This window comes from Clinocottus analis, unplaced genomic scaffold (genome assembly GCF_023055335.1).
Source record: "Clinocottus analis isolate CAN_PGR_092001 unplaced genomic scaffold, fCliAna1.0.p SCAF_16, whole genome shotgun sequence".
Classification (NCBI taxonomy): Eukaryota; Metazoa; Chordata; class Actinopteri; order Perciformes; family Cottidae; genus Clinocottus; species Clinocottus analis.
In genome coordinates this window covers 11,931,592-11,951,545 of record NW_027175887.1, presented here as the reverse complement: position 1 = coordinate 11,951,545, position 19,954 = coordinate 11,931,592, and the positions used below count along the sequence as shown (strand labels likewise).

At 41.0% G+C, this 19,954-nt stretch overlaps 5 protein-coding genes across 5 annotated transcripts; 2 read left to right on the top strand and 3 right to left on the bottom strand.

Annotated features, from left to right (window-relative positions):
• Nucleotides 1-1,263: 1,263 nt before the first annotated feature.
• Nucleotides 1,264-3,298, bottom strand: LOC137786998 (zona pellucida sperm-binding protein 3-like). The gene is made up of 8 exons (XM_068579175.1): nt 2,912-3,298; nt 2,710-2,825; nt 2,539-2,636; nt 2,302-2,479; nt 2,109-2,226; nt 1,929-2,014; nt 1,447-1,550; nt 1,264-1,347 (listed from the first exon to the last, which is right to left on the bottom strand). Exons 1-8 carry the CDS (start codon nt 3,296-3,298, stop codon nt 1,277-1,279), a joined length of 1,158 nt encoding a protein of 385 aa, XP_068435276.1. The 3' UTR covers nt 1,264-1,276.
• Nucleotides 3,299-4,718: 1,420 nt separating this feature from the next.
• Nucleotides 4,719-7,449, bottom strand: LOC137786477 (zona pellucida sperm-binding protein 3-like). Its single transcript, XM_068578385.1, has 10 exons — nt 7,078-7,449; nt 6,895-7,010; nt 6,717-6,820; nt 6,473-6,647; nt 6,166-6,283; nt 6,005-6,087; nt 5,789-5,934; nt 5,548-5,706; nt 4,926-5,033; nt 4,719-4,810 (listed from the first exon to the last, which is right to left on the bottom strand). Exons 1-10 carry the CDS (start codon nt 7,447-7,449, stop codon nt 4,719-4,721), a joined length of 1,473 nt encoding a protein of 490 aa, XP_068434486.1.
• A 1,945-nt stretch (nt 7,450-9,394) lies between these two features.
• Nucleotides 9,395-11,879, top strand: LOC137786476 (zona pellucida sperm-binding protein 3-like). Its single transcript, XM_068578384.1, has 10 exons — nt 9,395-9,766; nt 9,835-9,950; nt 10,031-10,134; nt 10,202-10,376; nt 10,671-10,788; nt 10,870-10,952; nt 11,023-11,162; nt 11,246-11,401; nt 11,507-11,608; nt 11,680-11,879. The coding sequence occupies exons 1-10, from the start codon at nt 9,395-9,397 to the stop codon at nt 11,877-11,879; spliced, it is 1,566 nt and encodes a 521-aa protein (XP_068434485.1).
• Nucleotides 11,880-13,085: 1,206 nt separating this feature from the next.
• Nucleotides 13,086-15,103, top strand: LOC137786475 (zona pellucida sperm-binding protein 3-like). Its single transcript, XM_068578383.1, has 8 exons — nt 13,086-13,472; nt 13,559-13,674; nt 13,751-13,848; nt 13,908-14,085; nt 14,161-14,278; nt 14,373-14,458; nt 14,830-14,933; nt 15,033-15,103. Exons 1-8 carry the CDS (start codon nt 13,086-13,088, stop codon nt 15,101-15,103), a joined length of 1,158 nt encoding a protein of 385 aa, XP_068434484.1.
• Nucleotides 15,104-16,886: 1,783 nt separating this feature from the next.
• On the bottom strand, nt 16,887-19,117 carry LOC137786836 (zona pellucida sperm-binding protein 3-like). The gene is made up of 10 exons (XM_068578950.1): nt 18,746-19,117; nt 18,561-18,676; nt 18,377-18,480; nt 18,136-18,310; nt 17,839-17,956; nt 17,679-17,761; nt 17,458-17,600; nt 17,240-17,377; nt 17,094-17,137; nt 16,887-17,001 (listed from the first exon to the last, which is right to left on the bottom strand). The coding sequence occupies exons 1-10, from the start codon at nt 19,115-19,117 to the stop codon at nt 16,969-16,971; spliced, it is 1,326 nt and encodes a 441-aa protein (XP_068435051.1). The 3' UTR covers nt 16,887-16,968.
• Between the last annotated feature and the right edge of the window lie 837 nt (nt 19,118-19,954).

Sequence of the window (19,954 nt, the reverse complement as noted above, 5' to 3'; positions counted from 1 at the left end):
GGCTTAATCCTGTTTGTTTCATCAGCTGTCCTCACTTGATCATTTGAATTTAACTTCTTACATGAAGGAGAATCCCTACCGGTAACAGGTTAGTTAAAGCTGTAAGTACCACTGCTGTAATTTTAATTTGTGTCAATCTGTGTTTTGTTTGCACACATAATGAGATCTTAAAATTCTTGAGCATTTTACATTATTGGCAGCCAGTTGGTTCTACTAAAGTGAGGAATAATTCGGGGCATAAATGTCCAAATGGTTAATATTTGAGTGTGCAATACAATTCTATCTGCTTGATGTTAATGCATCTCAAAATAGTATTTGCTGGGAATAACCGCCATTTAAATTTATGTAATGTTTTACATTATTTATACTGGCAGAGTCTTCACTGGTAAGTATGAGTGCATCACGCCTGTTATTTATGCTAAATGCTAACAGGGGCACGGTCAGGGAGTGGCACCAGTTACTCCAGAAGCTGCCTCTTTATCATTAACTATTCAAACGTCTAGTGTAGATTTGTAGACCAATCACAACACAGGGGTTGTGATTGGTCGGTCTATTCATCTTTTTGTAAGGAATTTTAGTAATTATTAACAATTGGAAACAAAAGGTTAACTAATGTCATTAAGGTGTATGTGTGTGCACAAACATTACTCATGCCACCCCAGTCATTACAGTCTGGACAAGCTACTGTACGCTAATCCAGGTAATATTAACCAAATTGTTGCTGAAACTTTGTGGAAGAAAATAATGAATTATGATGAAAGGGTTTGTTGGTTATGTCTGAGAATATGATGGTACTAGGCCGCTTACGTGACAAGCTGAACTCTATTTGTTTTATCTGTCCCTTGAAGCACTTTTTTGTGCCCATGTCTGAATATCCATTTTTTTCTATTTTCCTTCAATAAACCAGTTCTTAAACTTTGTCTTTGTGATATCTTTTACAACATTCTCGTTATTAGTATGTATTTGGAAACCAGTTACTCCTTGTTCAAGGAGTAACTGGCTGTAGTGCTACTCCTTGTTCAAGGAGTAACTGCTACAAGGTCAGACGCATATTGCACTCAAGTTTCTGTATTAAAACACCTTCGAACAAAAAGTTAACATTTCTTAAGGTCGCTATAGCCATGGACCTCGTCGCCCCTCCCTAAAAAATTAAATAACAAAATAAATAAAAAAGAGCCAAGTACACAGCCTGCATTATCAAAAAGAACTCATGATGGTTGATTTTAATGTCACAATGCCAAGACTATGAACCATTTACATATCGTTTGTCTGAATATCAGTTCTTCGCCGACTCGCTGGTAAAAACCATCAAAGGACCAAGTGTCACAGTTCCATATGCCACGATATCTGAAACACAAAAACAGTCATTAGGCAACATTTTGTTGGGGATTTTGCACAGAACAGGTTTACACTATAAAATGTAATTAGGATCCGTATACAGCATACCTTCAGGGATCTGACCTCTCATATCTGTGTAGTACTCAGAAGCACTTGTGGAGCAGATACTGTCACAACATTGACACACATCACTGCCATCCACATTTAGCCATCTAGTGAGAGATGAGATTTATTCATAAGTCAGTTAATAAGAGAGGAATGAATATTTCTGTACAGAAAATTGATACACCTAATGCAACATTACTGTACACTCTTTGTCTCTACTTTAAATCATGGAGGTTAGACACCAACTTGGCTTTTGGTGTAAATTACCTCGAATCAAACTGAGAAATTGTAGCCCTTTGGAAAAGTTTCTAATCTGCACATGTATACAGATTAGAAAATTTTCCAGCCTTTAAGGAGAAAGTGTGTAACACATTTTAAAAAAGGTTCCCATGTCAATGATCCACCGACAGAGTTTAGTAAAAGCTATAAACCTGAACAAGGCTTTGTTAGTAAATGAAGGAGCTAGAATAAAAACATAAAATCACCTTGAATCTACATAATTGCAGGCCTTGTTGATGGAGCTGGTCTGCCACATTTCAGCAGTTGCCTTCAGCTGGCAAGTGATAAATATCTACAAAAACCAAACAGATCACAGAAATGTCATCGTATAAACTGGAAGCATTTCCAAACATGTTTAAATCAACAGAGCTATGAATATGGCTCACTGAGTTCCTTGAGTCCTGGTCAAACAGGAAAGTGTCGAGCTGCAGTTTAAGCGAAGAAGCACTCGTTCTGGGTTGGAACAGTGCGTTTGATTCTTCCTCTTTTGCGTCGGTGAGGCACCTGATGGAATTAAAACAAGTTAGCAACCAATTCAAAAGCCAGTTTTGTCTCATACTGCTCGTAAACTTCCCTTACCCATGGTTTTCAATGAAGTAGTATCTGGGAACTGACGTTGTGTCAGGTGACAGAGTGGCGACACAGCTGTCGATGAAGAGTTGTTCTTGTCCTGATCCGGCACCAGTGTACGACGCCTCGATGCGCAGGAGTTCTCCAATGTAGAAGACAGTGGACAACGTCTCACTCCTCCAGTCATCTAAATGTAAACAGATGTCACTACATGCACACTTCAAAAAACATGCTGCGCACACGTACCAGTCATCAGCTTCAGAGAGAAAGCAACAGTAGAAACCGTTGCAGGTGTAGCGGGAGCCACGTGCGGCTTCTGAACATTACTGCTCACAAGGTGAGTCCTGTCATAGAAAAGTTTTAAAGTCAGCCATTATGAAGACAGAAAACGGCTTCTGTGCAAAATACAAATCTCACCTTTTATAGTGACAGGAAACAGGAACTACAGCATTTGTCCTCCTTGTAATGCCATGGTAACCAGCAGCTGGTGATATCATCAGCTCATTTGAGTAAATCACAAAGTCCTCAGACATCTAGAGACAAATAGAGACATTTTAATTAAGGGAATAAGTCATCTTTTACTGAGCCAGATACATCCGTCATGTATCAAACAGCTTACAGTTAATTTGGAGCCACAGTCTTGCAGTCCAGCTTCAATGAGATACTCAGCATCACCAGCGGCAACAGCTCGGCACTGACCTCCCTGTGAATACTTTGGTTCTCCTAAAAAAAGCTCCTCTGGAGACACATGCCGTCCATTTTTAAACAGGTCAGCCTTTACCACAATGATCATGGATGAGTCGGTGCATTGCACACGGACAGTGGAGTCATCGTCGAGTTGTGGCCAGCTGATGTCTTCTGCCTCCGTTCTGAAATTGGCAGATTTATATTCCCTTCCTTCAGCGTCGATCATAGGTCCATCTTTCAAAGTCCGAATGGCATTTCCAAAGGCAAAAGCAAAAGATATCAGCAGGGCAAGAGAGGCCAAGTGAACCGCGATCACCATTGTGCTCAAAGCAACAGGACAACGCTGCAAAGCCTCCTTCCCACCACAATCAGTAAGACAAGTAGGCTAATGATAACTTCAGAAATCCAAATTGTACTGAAGTTTAAGTAAAGATGCAGAAGGTTCAAACACTCCATCTTAAGTACTTCCCAGTTCAGACCAATCAAATCACTTGGAGACGACAGCTGGACGCAATTACTCATTAACTGATGTGGGAGAATTAAAGCTGCAGTCACACTGAGATACAGGCCTGTGATTGGTCCACACTCAGCCAGTGGTGTGCCCAGGTATTGTTTATAGCGGTGTTCAGATGCAATCACTGAAAGTATTAGGTTCGTTCAAGATGAGCCAGTTCTGCGCAGAATTGATCGGCGGCGATCGGCGCACAATGCATGCCGGTTAGATGTGCGTCCGACTTTCTGACGTCGTGCACACGTGGTCAACGATACTCACGAGAGCAAGACGCTGCAGCAGCCCTCCACCGACTGCTTAAGTATGAGCGTCAAGGAATCCTTTACTGATGTAGTTTCCCTTCATGTTTCACAGTTAGTAATGATCTGATTCATTGACCATTTTGAGTTCCAGAAAATCCACTTGAGTTTACACTGAAGCCTTTTCCTTATCTATATCAAGATTCATCCATAAGTTATGAAACATCACTGAAAACGTCCAATTTGATCTCATTGGCAACACTCATGACATAAAGTTTCTATTTCTTTAAAGACAGTATTGGTACATGGCAGAAAAACTTAATGTATGCCATCTGGCTTCTAGACTTCTTCCCGGGAGCCTCTATGCTTTCTTGCCTCAACTTTCCATGGATCGTGGCCGTGTCTGGAGCCGGTCCTACCTCCTGCCTTGGGATCGTGGTCCATGCCTTCGACTCATATGAATACTTTGTAGTATTCATTCAATGTGCTATAACTCTTTTACATTCTGTACATATGACATATTGCTTGTGTCCATCTGGGCAGAGGTATCATCTGTTGCTGTCCTGAAAGTTTCTTTTTGTCTCACCAAGTCTAATTAGGTATACAAGGTATACTTGAAGCAGAAAGCATGCATACTAAATATGGACTTGTGTGTGAACACTTGACAGCTGGGAAAGTTAGACACTAGAAAGCCAAGAAAACTGTTAATCTTATTTTAACAGTTTTCTGGGCTTTCTGTGATATTTCAAAGTTGAAAATGATTTGACTGTAGACAGTGCCGTCCCAAATATTTCAGTGGCTATTATACACCGCTCAGCTTTTTTAGCAGGAGGAAAACGACAATGAGCGGCAAAACAACAACTTTAAATCTTTAGAAAGTAAGAGTATTCTCCACACACACCGTTTATTATATCATGGGGTCATTTTTATCTGAAAGGATATTTTTTGTTAGAGATGCATTTGACATTTTGGTCACATCCACAGTAAACTTAACAGTTGGGATAACATGGTCGAGGGTTGACATGTCGTTTTTGTCCTGCACCGTTCCCATCGAGTCCAAATTGACCATGGGAGATTCCTTCTGTAGAAGGGCAGAGACGTTCACCGCACCTTCATCTGTAAGTAAGAGCATTTTTTATAACTATTAACAGTGCCATTTATATATATTTTTAGAAGTGTTAATTTCAATACTTTACCTTTTGGATCTGCGCCACTGTATTCATCTCGATTCTGCTGAGAATCTAAAGCCTGAACCACCTCCTCGTCTTGTGTAGATTGTGAACCATGAGGTAGTCCCTTCTCATCTAGAATACAAGTAAATTACATTAATCTCAGTTTGTATGTAAACGATGAAGCGTCGATGACCACTTGCGTTCTGTTCTGGGACCAATTTTATTCACTTTTTGCAATATCATTAAAAACACTAAACTTATATTAAGCCCATGATACTCAATTATATCGATCAAGCCAGACAAAACCAACCAGGTTGCTAAATTTAAAGCACGTCTTAAAGACATAACCTAGATAACCGACAACTTTCTGAGAGCGAGCAAGAGCGAGAGAGAAAAAGGCATATCTTTGCAAAGATATGCTGAAAAAGTAATGCATGCATTTATTACTTCAAGACCAGATTGCTCCTTATTAATAGGCTGCTCTAATAACTATAAAATCTCTCCAGTTGATCCAGAATGCTGTAGCTCGTGTACTATCAAAAACGCTCCCCGTCAAATCAAATATACAAAGTACAATCTCACCTGCAAAGCCTTATGGGCCGTAAACAAGTAAAGATAAAATCATACCATTTTAAGTTAAACTTACCAGCTTGGTCATTTATGCCATATCTCCACTGGCTGCTCGACTGTGAAGGTCTGCTGGCTTTAGTCAGACTAGGAGGAAGCTCCTCCACAGGTATTGGCTCACTGTCCTGCTTGGCTGGCAAGACAGTCATTGGACCCACTTTTTCCTCCTGCGCCAACACTAAAGAATTAAAAGTCCAAAATGAGTGAAGCATGACATTGGATTTTTCCCCCATCATACAATTTTCTATAAGGAAGCCAACCTGTATTGGTTCCTAGTTCACGCCGAAACTGTTGGGGTCCATCTGGCTTCTCAAACCCACGAGGACCAAACTTTCCAGGGCTGCTGGGCTTATTGTGACTGTCACAAGTCCCACATAAATAGTCATTACCATCAGCTGATCTCCATCTAGAAAGAAATTAAAATAGTCAAATACCCTCATTTTACAATGAGACACGTCAGGCTGGATCTCACTTACCTTCCAGTTATAAAACTGCATGCCTTATTTGGTGCCTCTACATTATTTGCTAGTACAGCATTCAGATGACATGTGACGTAGAGCTGTGAGAAGAAGAAAAAATGTGGGAACACAATCTACATGTGCAATTATGACTTGAGCCAGTTAAAGTAGAGACTCACTTCTCCAACATCCTCATTATGAAATGTAAAAGCATCAATGGTCAAGTGGAGCTTGTCATCCTCAGTCCTGGATAAGAAGTGAGACCTAGAACCTGGAAGCTCAGAGTCGACCAAGCACCTGTGGAGAGAGAGAAGTTCAGACAGTTGTTCCAGTAGTGGCTGATCTTACCTTCAATGCCAAAATGTATTTTCTAATTTGTGGTCTTCAAACCTAACTGACCAATTGACATCCTTTGAGGCAATTGGTCAGATTTTACATAACGTTCTCTGGAGCTGAACACATAGCAGCAATCTTCCAAACGCTTACCCATCTTCAACAAAGACGTATCTCGGCTCAGAGTCGACATCTGGGTGAAGTGTAGCCACACAGCTGCTCACAAACACCCGGAGCCCCGGGTGATGTCCAGCTCTGACTGAGGCTTCAATGCTGATTGACTCACCGAGGAAAAACACATTAGAGTCTCTTTGATAAAGCCAGTCATCTGCATGAAAATAAAAACATAAGTAACGTCAAGTAAAAAAATAAATAATGACACATGAATGAAACCTACTTGTCATAATCTTCAAGTCAAACTCCAAGCCTTCCACTGCAGCTCTTGCAGACGTGAAGGGGATCCAGGTGGGCATGAGTGAAGAACTGGACAAACTGTACTTTCTAAGAAACAGAAAGAATCAAAAAAACAATAGACAGTTTCTAAAGCACGTCATGAGATTAACACTAAGACAAACCTTTGATATTGACACTCAATTGGAATTACAGCATCATCCATTCGAACCACCCCATCAGGAGAGGCCACAGGGGAGTATATGAGCAGGTTTGTGTAGATCAGAGTGTCTTCTGTGATCTGTGGAGATTAGATGAGTTTAAAACTAGTATAATGTGTAATAAATTAATTTAAATATATGAATTACCCTTCGTTTGGTGCCACAGTCCACGAGTCCAACAAGGATTCTGTACTCATCTTCTGAAGACATTGTAGCTCTACAGTAATCATTGTGCTCCACTCCAAGGCACAATTCATTGCCATTAACATGAACCCCAACTCCAAACATGTCAGCTTTGATAATAATCTCCAATGAGTCTGGATGGCAGGTCACTCTGACAGTATTCACCTGCTCTTGTTCCTCAGCTGGAGCCTTTGCTTGCTGAGTGTGTTGGGAGCTCTCTGTGATCGGAGGAGTTTCCATTGAAGCATGTTGAGCGGATTGTTTTGGGGGAAAAGCTAAATATGACCTGAAACACAGTCCAACCAGAAGGTTAACAGAAAAACACAATCTCTTCATAGCACAGAAAGACAGCAAACTACAAACTGCAAACTGTCTGATCCACTCGGCAGCACAATGATCTGAGCGAAGCATTTCCTACTTCGTATTCCGACACTCAGCCTCATCAAGGAAGCCCTGCACACCTGAGTCTAATCATCCACTAATCAGCCTGTCATTGGTTTCAGACCCCCTCAGGGAAATTCAACCATATTTAAATCTGTTAAAACATTTCACACCTATTTGCTTTATTTCTTGTTTATCAATACAGAAATGCAGTTCAAACATGAAATGAAAATATGTAGACAATGCCTCACCTTAATTTACATGAAAGAACATCGAAACTAAATTAAGTCACTTTTGAAAAGACATTATCCAGCAATCATTTGCATTTCTGTTTTTGACACGTTCGAGTTTTCTAACCAGTTACTCCCGAAGTTTTGTTGGATTGAAGGATGGGGGCTGCATGGTTGTGTAGTGGCCATCACCTTCACCTCACAGCAAGACCAGGGGCCCAGGATCGGCTCCTGACCTGTTGTTCTCACCATGACGGTGTGGCTTCCCTCTAAGTTCTCCAGCTTCCTCCAACCGGCCAATTTAGAGTCCAGTGAATCTAAGCTGCATGTCTTTGGACTGTGGGAGGAAGCTGTAGAACCCAGAAATAACCTGCCAGAAATATCAATGGATCAGAAAAACTACTTGGACAGCCGCATAACAATAGAGGAGCTAAACACTGCTATCTCTTTATTGAAGCTTGGAAAATCGCCTAAATGGTTTTCCTTCAAAATATTATAAGAAGTATGGCGATAAATTGGCTCCCATCCTGAAAAAACGTTGTATGAAGAATCATTCTCATCGGGAGAGCAACCAAAAAAATACAACAAAGCCCTGATATCGTTAATGTCTTAAAAAATTTAAAGACCCCACTAACTCAGGAAATTATAGACCGATCATGGACTGCAAAATCCTAGCAAAGATTTTGTCAATGAGGCTGGAAGCTATTCTACCACGCTTAATACATGCAGAAGAAGGATTTAGAAAGGCAAGGTCATTCACAGACAACGTCAGACTTCTGCTACATCTTTTACAGCGTAATCAGGGTAAAACCACTCTTATAGCTGTTTTGTAACATCCGGTCTCTCAGATTAATAAACAGACAGAACTGAGCATCATCTGCATAACAGGTAAATGAGATGTTATGGTACTGAATGATATGACTTAAGGAAGAAAACTGAGAAAAGAAGAGGTCTAAGAATAAATCATTGAGGTATACCACATGATGCTGCGCAGTTTAGGAGATGAATGAATGAATTGAGAATGTTCTATTTGACAGATAGGAGGAGAATCACTCCAAAGCGTTCCAGAAATGCAAACCCAATCCTTCACTCCAACAAAACTTAAATGAATAAGCATGTGTGGACAAACCTGTGCAAAACTTAATAAATACAATACGATAGCCAAATACAAACTGAGGTGACCCAAACAGGCAGGAAAACTACGATAGTTTAGGGCAAATGTTTGCTAGATATTGAGTTTATATCTTTTAAAAAGTGACTTAATTTCCAAATAGACAAGCAATAAAGCCAATGGGTGTGACATGTTTTAACAGAATAAAAATATGGTTGAATCCCTCTCCACTTATTCTTCTACTTCTTCTTGAAGTTCACCGGCGACAGACAACCATACATTTGGTGCATTATCGCCACCTCTTGCTCCGGAGTATGAATCAGACAGGCTCTCTTCATCACTCCACTTCATCAGACTTTGTTCTTTAGTCTTAAAGGTGTGCAACCAATTACAGGTTAATTAGTGGATGATTAGAATCAGGTGTGCAGCGCTGCTTTGATGAGGCTGATTGTCTGAATATAAAACAAGAAATGCTTCACTCCTCACATCATTGTGCGGCTTAGTGGGTCAGCCAGGAGAACAGTTTACAGCCTGAAGCAGTTTGCTGTTTTTCTGTGCTATGAAGACCTTGTGTTTTTCGGTTCACTTCTTGGTTGGACTGTGTTTCAGGTCATATTTAGCTTTTCCTCCCCAGGATAATGCTCAATATGCTTCAATGGCAAGTCCTCCGATCACAGGGAGCTCCCGACAAACTCAGCAAGTAAAGGCTCCAGCTAAGGAACAAGAGCAGGTGAATACTGTCAGAGTGACCTGCCATCCAGACTCACTGGATATCATTATCAAAGCTGACATGTTTGGAGTTGGAGCTCCTGTTGATGGCGACGACATCCGTCTTGGAGTGGAGCACAATGATTACTGTAGAGCTACAACGTCTTCAGAAGATGAGTACAGAATCCTTGTTGGACTCGTGGACTGCGGCACCAAACAAAGGGTAATGAAGAATATATTTAGATCAATGTATTACACCATGCATGTTTAAAACTCATCTACTCTCCACAGATGACAGAAGACACTCTGGTCTACACAAACCTGCTCATATACTCGCCTGTGGCCTCTCCTGATGGGGTGGTTCGAATGGATGATGCCGTAATTCCAATTGAATGTCAATATAAAAGGTCGGTCTCTTTAAATTGATCTCTTTAAAGTGCTCTAGACACTGTATCACTATTTCTAAAATGCCGTTTCTGCTTCTTAGGAAGTACAGTTTGTCCAGTTCTTCACTCATGGCCGCATGGATCCCCTTCAAGTCTGCACAAGTTGCAGAGGAAGCTTTGGAGTTTAACTTGAAGATTATGACTGGTAGGTTTTGTTCATCTTTAATGTTTTGACTTATTTGCTGTCACTATATTTGTTAATCTTCTTGCAGATGACTGGCTTTATCAAAGAAGCTCTAATGTGTTTTACCTCGGTGAGCCCATCAGCATCAAAGCATCAGTCAGAGCTGGACATCACACAGGGCTCCGAGTGTTTGTGAGCAGCTGTGTGGCTACACTTCACCCAGACGTCTACTCTGAGCCGAGATACGTCTTTGTTGAAAACGGGTAAGCACTTGGAAGATTGCTGCAATGTGTTCAGCTACAGAGAACATAATGTGACGTCTCAATTGCTAAAAGTCATGTTAGTTGGTGTCAATTGGGTCTAAAGATGACAAATGAAACATTTTGGTGTAGAAGGGACGCTTAGTCACTACTTGCACATTTTGAAGGCGAACAATTGAAAAAGGAGTAGTCCGCGGGCATGATTTGGTAAGTCAGATTCTGGTCTTGGCTCAACCACAACTGTATTGAAAGGAATTATGGCCGCTACTGGAACTGGCGTGCGCTCTCTCTCCACAGGTGCTTGGTCGACTCTGAGCTTCCAGGTTCTAGGTCTCACTTCTTATCCAGGACTCAAGATGACAAGCTGCATCTGACCATTGATGCCTTCAAATTTCTCAATGAGAACATTGGACAAGTGAGTCTCTACTTTAACTGGCTCAAGTCATAATTACACATGTAGATGTTGTCCCACGATTTTTGTTTTTTCTTCTCACAGCTCTACATCACATGTCATCTGAATGCTGTACTAGCAAATGATGCAGAGGCACCAAATAAGGCATGCAGTTTTATGAATGGAAGGTAAGGGAGATCCAGCCCGACATGTATCATTGTAAAATGGTAGTGTCTGACTCTTTCAATTGCTTTTCAGATGGAGATCAGCTGATGGTAACGACTATTTATGTCGCGCTTGTCAAAGTCGTGATAAGCCCAGCAGCTCTGGAAAGTTTGGCCCTCGTGGGTTTGAGATGCAGGATGACCGGTTTTGGAGTGGACTGGGAACCATTACAAGTTGGGTTATAGAATACAGGTTGCATTATGACTATCAAGGAGAAGATGCAATGTCAGGATTAACTTTGGCCTTATTTCTTTAGTGTTGGCTCAGGAGGCGAAAGTGGGTCCGATGATTGTCTTGCCAGCTAAGCAGATCAGTGAGCCAATACCTGTGGAGGAGCTTCCTCGTCTGACTGAGATTAGCAGACCTTCACTGTCTGGCAGCCAGTGGAGAAGTGGCATAAACAACGGTGTTGGTAAGTTGAACTCAGAACGGCATGATTTCTAGCTTTCTTTTTTGGGGGGGTCATGTTTTCTTGCACTTTCTGCCTCTAAATAGGTTTAACTTCTTTATTTTCTAGATGAGAAGGGACTTCTTGACTCACAAGCTTCACCCGACAAGGTGGTTGAGACTTTAGAGTCCAAGCAAACTCAAGATGAATACGGGGGAACTGCTTTAGAAGGTAAAATATTTAACAAAGCTTTAAATCAAATTTAATAGCAGTATTGCACTTAAAACCACTCAATATTACAGATGGAGATGCTGCGACAGTCTCTGCTCTTCTAGAAAAGGAATCTCCTGAAGTCGACTTGGACTCAACGGACGCGGTGCAGGACGGAAACAGTACTTCAATCCTCGACGATGTCAGCCCAACTGAGTTCACTGTGGCTGTGACCAAAATGTCAAATGCAACGGATAATGCCCTTTCAGAAACAAATGACCCTGAAATATAATAAACTATTTAAATGAAATTCCTTGTATCCTGTTTTCCTACAATGCACAAATAACATTGTTAAAGGGACCAGTGTGTTGGCTTTAGTGTCAGAAAGTTTCCAGACTTGAAACCAGCTGAACACTCCAACTTGCCAAAGGTTTAAAAGTTGTGGTTTTGCCACTCATTGTCTTTCTACTAGTACAGTAGGTGAGTGGCATGTACTAGCCACTAAAATGTCTGGGCCTTTAGGCTGTCCAGTTCACACTGCCCATATCTCAGATGCATGCTGTCTGCTTTACATATACTGGAAACTTCTCAGTTTGCATGTACTCTCTACTTGGACGCTATTTCGTCAAATGTAAGCGGCTACAGAATTAAAATGTAGCGTATTAAGAAACTGCAAAAGAAATATGGTTCAGTGCAGAACTGTCAAGATGTTAAACTGACTTAATACTGTCAAACTGGGTGTTTCCAAGGTAAAGCAGCTATGGGAGCTTTATATTTAAAATGGATGTTAGGGAAACTATTCTAGTAAATTTATGGAAGCCCTGAGCTGTGGTTTAGGTGAGACTATTTTACTCTTATGAACACAATGTGAATTATCAGGCATGACTACAGTGTCCACAATTATTTTTGAAGTGTTGGACTGATTTAAAGCCAATTCAATTTATTCTGTATAGCCCAAAATCACAAATTTGCCTGGCTTTACAATCTGTACACATACGACATCTCTGTCCCAGAACTTAACATTGGAAACCCTTCTCCCCCTCCTGAAAAAAACCTTAAGGGGAAAAAGGAAGGACTCAGAAAAGGACAATTTGCTACAGCCTACTACAACGGCACAATAGAATTGCTGAAAATCAGTTACCAGCTTTTAATTTTGGTGTGCCAGCCCAATATTTTCAGTGGCCCCATCTGAACAGCGCTCTAAACAATACCTGGGCACACCACTGGCTGAGTGTGGGCCAATCACAGGCCTGTATCTCAGTGTGACTGCAGCTTTAATTCTCCCACATCAATTAATGAGTAATTGCGTCCAGCTGTCGTCTCCAAGTGATTTGATTGGTCTGAACTGGGAAGTACTTAAGATGGAGTGTTTGAACCTTCTGCATCTTTACTTAAACTTCAGTACAATTTGGATTTCTGAAGTTATCATTAGCCTACTTGTCTTACTGATTGTGGTGGGAAGGAGGCTTTGCAGCGTTGTCCTGTTGCTTTGAGCACAATGGTGATCGCGGTTCACTCGGCCTCTCTTGCCCTGCTGATATCTTTTGCTTTTGCCTTTGGAAATGCCATTCGGACTTTGAAAGATGGACCTATGATCGACGCTGAAGGAAGGGAATATAAATCTGCCAATTTCAGAACGGAGGCAGAAGACATCAGCTGGCCACAACTCGACGATGACTCCACTGTCCGTGTGCAATGCACCGACTCATCCATGATCATTGTGGTAAAGGCTGACCTGTATAAAAATGGACGGCATGTGTCTCCAGAGGAGCTTTTTTTAGGAGAACCAAAGTATTCACAGGGAGGTCAGTGCCGAGCTGTTGCCGCTGGTGATGCTGAGTATCTCATTGAAGCTGGACTGCAAGACTGTGGCTCCAAATTAACTGTAAGCTGTTTGATACATGACGGATGTATCTGGCTCAGTAAAAGATGACTTATTCCCTCAATTAAAATGTCTCTATTTGTCTCTAGATGTCTGAGGACTTTGTGATTTACTCAAATGAGCTGATGATATCACCAGCTGCTGGTTACCATGGCATTACAAGGAGGACGAATGCTGTAGTTCCTGTTTCCTGTCACTATAAAAGGTGAGATTTGTATTGTTTTGCACAGAAGCTGTTTTCTGTCTTCATAATGGCTGACTTTAAAACTTTTCTGTGACAGGACACACCTTGTGAGCAGTAATGTTCAGAAGCCGCATGTGGCTCCCGCTACACCTGCAACGGTTTCTACTGTTGCTTTCTCTCTGAAGCTGATGACTGGTACGTGTGCGCAGCATGTTTTTTGAAGTGTGCATGTAGTGACATCTGTTTACATTTAGATGACTGGAGGAGTGAGACGTTGTCCACTGTCTTCTACATTGGAGAACTCCTGCGCATCGAGGCGTCGTACACTGGTGCCGGATCAGGACAAGAACAACTCTTCATCGACAGCTGTGTCGCCACTCTGTCACCCGACACAACGTCAGTTCCCAGATACTACTTCATTGAAAACCATGGGTAAGGGAAGTTTACGAGCAGTATGAGACAAAACTGGCTTTTGAATTGGATGCTAACTTGTTTTAATTCCATCAGGTGCCTCACCGACGCAAAAGAGGAAGAATCAAACGCACTATTCCAACCCAGAACGAGTGCTTCTTCGCTTAAACTGCAGCTCGACACTTTCCTGTTTGACCAGGACTCAAGGAACTCAGTGAGCCATTTTCATAGCTCTGTTGATTTAAACATGTTTGGAAATGCTTCCAGTTTATACGATGACATTTCTGTGATCCGTTTGGTTTTTGTAGATATTTATCACTTGCCAGCTGAAGGCAACTGCTGAAATGTGGCAGACCAGCTCCATCAACAAGGCCTGCAATTATGTAGATTCAAGGTGATTTTATGTTTTTATTCTAGCTCCATTTACTAACAAAGCCTTGTTCAGGTTTATAACTTTTACTAAACTCTGTCGGTGGATCATTGACATGGGAACCTTTTTTAAAATGTGTTACACACTTTCTCCTTAAAGGCTGGAAAATTTTCTAATCTGTATACATGTGCAGATTAGAAACTTTTCCAAAGGGCTACAATTTCTCAGTTTGATTCGAGGTAATTTACACCAAAAGCCAAGTTGGTGTCTAACCTCCATGATTTAAAGTAGAGACAAAGAGTGTACAGTAATGTTGCATTAGGTGTGTCAATTTTCTGTGCAGAAAAGTACAGAAATATTAATTCCTCTTATGAATAAATCTCATCTCTCACTAGATGGCTAAATGTGGATGGCAGTGATGTGTGTCAATGCTGTGACAGTATCTGCTCCACAAGTGCTTCTGAGTACTACACAGATATGAGAGGTCAGATCCCTGAAGGTATGCTGTATACTGATCCTAATTACATTTTATAGTGTAAACCTGTTCTGTGCAAAATCCCCAACAAAATGTTGCCTTATGACTGTTTTTGTGTTTCAGATATCGTGGCATATGGAACTGTGACACTTGGTCCTTTGATGGTTTTTACCAGCGAGTCGGCGAAGAACTGAAATCTAGACACACTATCAATATGTCTGTTCAATTGTGTTGGCATTGTGACATTAAAACCAACCATCCTAAGTTTTGTGTGTTCTTTTTGATAACAGGCTGCTGACTTTTAGTGGTTGGTATTTTGCAATAGTGAATCTGAAATCCTGTGTTAACATTTTTGCACCTTTTAAGGTGTCAAATCCAGATGTGTTAATTTTTTTTAAATATATATATTCGAACCTGGAAAAATCAAGTTTTTATTTGAATTTTTTTTTTTTGGTCTGTGGCTAATACACGCTAAAGAGATTTCATTAGGAGTTATGAAAAGACAACCGTGGTGTTTAGCAAATCCAACTCCACTTTCATTAACGACTTAGTTGTGACCCTACGGCAGGCGGATGTTAGTGATGTTGACGAAATTACGACATTGTAGTCCATCTTGGACCACAAAAGATTAAATGTTGCGTTCTTACAGTTTAAAGTATTAAATAGTATTGCGGTTGGAGTGAAACTGGTGTTTTCACAGTACAAAGCTAAACTGTCTTTGGTCACTTTTCAAACATGCTGAATTAAATATTCACTTGTATGCCTTTGGTTTATATGCAGATTAGAATCTGATAGTAATATGCAGATGACAGTTCATGAAATGCCACAACTTGGTGTGACCTAGAAGTATTGACTTAATGTTTTATTGTAATGTGACCACTTAAATCAAAATATGAGTCAGAAACATGATTTGGATGGAATAGCTCGTCCAGTTTACCTCTTTAAAAGCTTCTAGCTGAAGTCAAAACAAAGTGAGGGCTGAGGCTGCAGTACAACAGAATATAAAATACAGCAGTTTGATCACTTTGCAGTTTTCAGCAACGTTTGTCATTTGCCTGCTGGTTTAACAGATTCAATTTGCAAATTGTGCTATTTACATGATCTACGTTTCTCGGTTGCCTGTCCTCTTGAAGGGCCGAATAAGTCACTTAATTGCTGCCGCAAGGAATATCTATATATAGCTGCCACTGGGTCGGACCCAAGATCAGTGGCTGAAAATGAATGTATACATTGCTTAATTTACAAATGGAGAATCCATAATTTATAAAGTATGAAAACCCAATCATCTAACATTAGTTAAGCTTATTAATCAAGAATAAATCAAGTTTATGAATTGCATACCAATTGTTAATGTTGGCACAATGCTTTATAAAGCATATACTCAACTAATGCTAAATCACATGAAGTGTAATCTGTATCTTTTGCCATTTGGTCTCTACAGTATAACACGTCTATGGCTACTTCCACAGCAGTGATGAAACAAGCGGTCCAAACTAATTCCAAGTAGGGTTTACACTGAAAAAAAGGTTTTAAGACAGGCTAAATATGGGATTGAGGGGAAACTTCACATCTGGGAAAAGTTAGAAAACTACAAGTTCAGAATTTTTTTTTTTTTTAAAGTTAAAATTGATGTGACTGCCAACATTGGTCTCCACATACATTTGAGTATATATTGCACTTCTTTTAAACAGGTTGGTCCTTCAGAGGATTGGCTGGTCGAGCCCCTGCTCAGCTCGCCATTGTCGATGTGGGCAAGACACTTGGCCCCAAAATTGCGCCCATAGCTGTGCCAACGACGTGTGAATGTTTGCTAGTCCTGATGGGGATACACGCCCCCCCCCCCCCCCCAAATGACTCAACAGCACACAACACACTTAATTTAAATAGTTTATTTTTTGGGGTAACTTTCATCTGAAAGGGCATTTTCTGTTGCAGATTCATTTGACATTTGTCACATCCACAGTAAACCAACAGTTGGGATGACAGTCGAGTGTTGACATGCCGTCTTCGTTCAGCGCCGTGCCCTTAGAGTCCAAGTCAACCTCGGGAAATTGTTTTTCTAGAAGAGCAAAGACTTTCGCTGCGTCGCCATCTGTAATTAGAGTTGGTTCAAATTGCTATATGCAGTGCCAGTCAAACAAAATCCACAGGTAGACTAGTTTCATATCCAGTCTAAATCGTCACCTTGTCGGTTGTAGATTGTGAACCAAGAAGCAGTCCCTTCTCATCTAGAAGATGAATATAGTTTATCATTAAGATCCATTTTGTGCTTGAACAACATTTAACATATGGGCCCAAAAGAAAGTCATAAGATCTGGTGTACAGCTTACCAACTTTGGTGTTTATTCCATTTTGCCACTGGCTGCTAGACAGTGAAGGTTTGTAGCTTTTATGCAAACCAAGAGGCCCACCGCTCTGCTTGGCTGGCAAGACAATCAACGGACCCACTCTAGCCTCCTGTTGCCACACTAAAGAAATAAAAAAAGTCAATATGTGAGGTCTGACATTGCATTTGTCCAACAAACAAAGTTTTTATAAAGAACCCAACCTGTATTGGTTCCTAGTCCACTCTTCAAAAACCGTTCATCTGGCTTCTCAAACCCACTAGGACCAAACTTTCCAGGACTGCTGGGCTTATCGTGACTTTGACAATAGTGACATAAATAGTCATTACCATCAGCTGACCACCATCTGAAAAGCAATTAATAGTCACAGGTCATTTACTCTGCATTTTACAATGAGACACATGTCAGGCTGGCTCTCCCTTACCTTCCATTCATAAAACTGCATGCCTTATTTGGTGCCTCCGCATCATTTGCTAGTACAGCATTCAGGTGACATGTGATGTAGAGCTGTGAGAGGAAAAAAGAAAGTGTGGGAAAAATATCTACATTTGCAATAATTACTTGAGCCAGTTATAGAGCCTTACTTGTCCTCCATCTGTATTATAAAATTTGAAGGCGTCAATGGTCAAGTGGAGCTTGTTATTCTGAGTCCTGGATAAGAAGTGAGACCTAGAACCTGGAAGCTCAGAGTCGACCAAGCAGCTGTGGAGAGAGAGAAGTTGAAACCGTTGTTCCAGTAGTGGCTGATCTTCCCGTCAACGCCAAAATATATTTTGTCTTCAAACCTAACTGACATCCTTTGAGGCAACTGATCAGACTTCAAACAGCGTTCTCTGGAGCCATAAAAGGCTACACAATGCAGCAATCTTCAAAGCGCTTACCCATCTTCAACAAAGACGTATCTCGGCTCAGAGTAGACTTCTGGGTGTAGTGTAGCCACACAGCTGCTCACAAACACTCGGATCCCCGGGTGATGTCCAGCGCTGACTGAGGCTTCCATGTGGATGGGCTCGCCGAGGTAAAACACACTCGAGGCTCTTCGATAAAGCCAGTCATCTGCACGAAAACAAATTATATAAACTGTGACGTCAAAAAGTCAGAAAAACAGAAAACAAAACCTACCAGTCATAATTGTCAAGTCGAAATCGAAAGTTGCCACTGCAGATTGTGCAGACTTGAAGGGGACCCAGGTGGGCATGAGTGAAGAACTGGACAGACTGTACTTCCTAAGAAACAGAAACGGCATTTTACAAATAGTAATACAGTGTCTAGAGCACTTGAAAGAGATCAACTTAAAGAGACCGACCTTTTATATTGACACTCAATTGGAATTACGGCATCATCCATTCGAACCACCCCATCAGGAGAGGCCACAGGAGAGTACATGAGCAGGTTTGTGTAGATCAGAGTGTCTTCTGTCATCTGTGGAGAGTAGGAGTTTGAAACAAGTAGAGTGGATAATACATTTATTTAAATTAAATCAGTCATTACCCTTCCTTTGGTGCCGCAGTCCACGAGTCCAACAAGGATTTTGTACTCATCTTCTGAAGACGGTGTAGCTCTACAGTAATCATTGTGCTCCACTCCAAGATGGATGTCGTCGCCATTAACAGGAGTTCCAACTCCAAACATGTCAGCTTTGATAATAATCTCCAATGAGTCTGGATGGCAGGTCACTCTGACAGTATTCACCTGCTCTCGTTCCTCAGCTGGAGCCTTTACTTGCCGAGTGTGTTGGGAGCTCCCTGTGATCGGAGGATTTTGAACTGAAGCATATTGAGCATGTTCTTGGGGAGGAAAAGCTAAATATGACCTGAAACACAGTCCAACCAGAAGGTGAACCGAAAAACACAAGGTCTTCATAGCACAGAAAAACAGCAAACTGGTTCAGATCGCAAACTGTCCTTCTGTTTGACCCACAAGTCAGCACAATGATCTGAGTGAAGCATGTCCTGCTTTATATCCAGACAATCAGCCTCGTCAAAGCAGCACTGCACACCTGAGTCTAATTATCCACTAATCAGCCTGTCATTGGTTTCACACTCTATAAGACCCCAAAGTCTGATGAAGTTGAGGGAGATTCAACTATATATTCAGAGCTGTTAAAACATCCGACACATATTTGCTATATTTTTTGTTTCTTTGGAAATTCAAATATATGTTACAGTACATACAGACAAAAATGTAGGAATTTCCTCCCCATAATTTCTATGAAACAATATCTGAACTGATTTCTGTTTTAAAAAGACATAAATCAGGACACCATATCCAGCGATCATTATTTGCATTTCTGTTTTTTTCTGTTTCTAACCAGTTACTCCAGGAGCTTCCTCATTACCATAAACTATGTTAGTTTTCCTGCCTGTTCTGGGGTGTTGTCGTACTCTGTATTTCGCCGTCGTATTGTAGATTTGAAGTTTTGCACAACTCTACCCATTAATTATGTATTTAAGTTTTGTTGAATTGAAGGATTTATTCACCTCCCCAACTGCACAGCACCACATGGTGTACCTCAAGGATCTGATCTTGGGCCACTTTTCTCTCTATATCTGCTTTATCTATCTGCTTTCTTTAGGTTATGTCATTCAGCGCCATACCATCTCATTTCACTGTATGATACAGTTATATATGTCAATTAAACCTTCTGAATACAAGCTAGCAAAACTACAGAACTACATAGGTGATGTGAGAGACTGCACA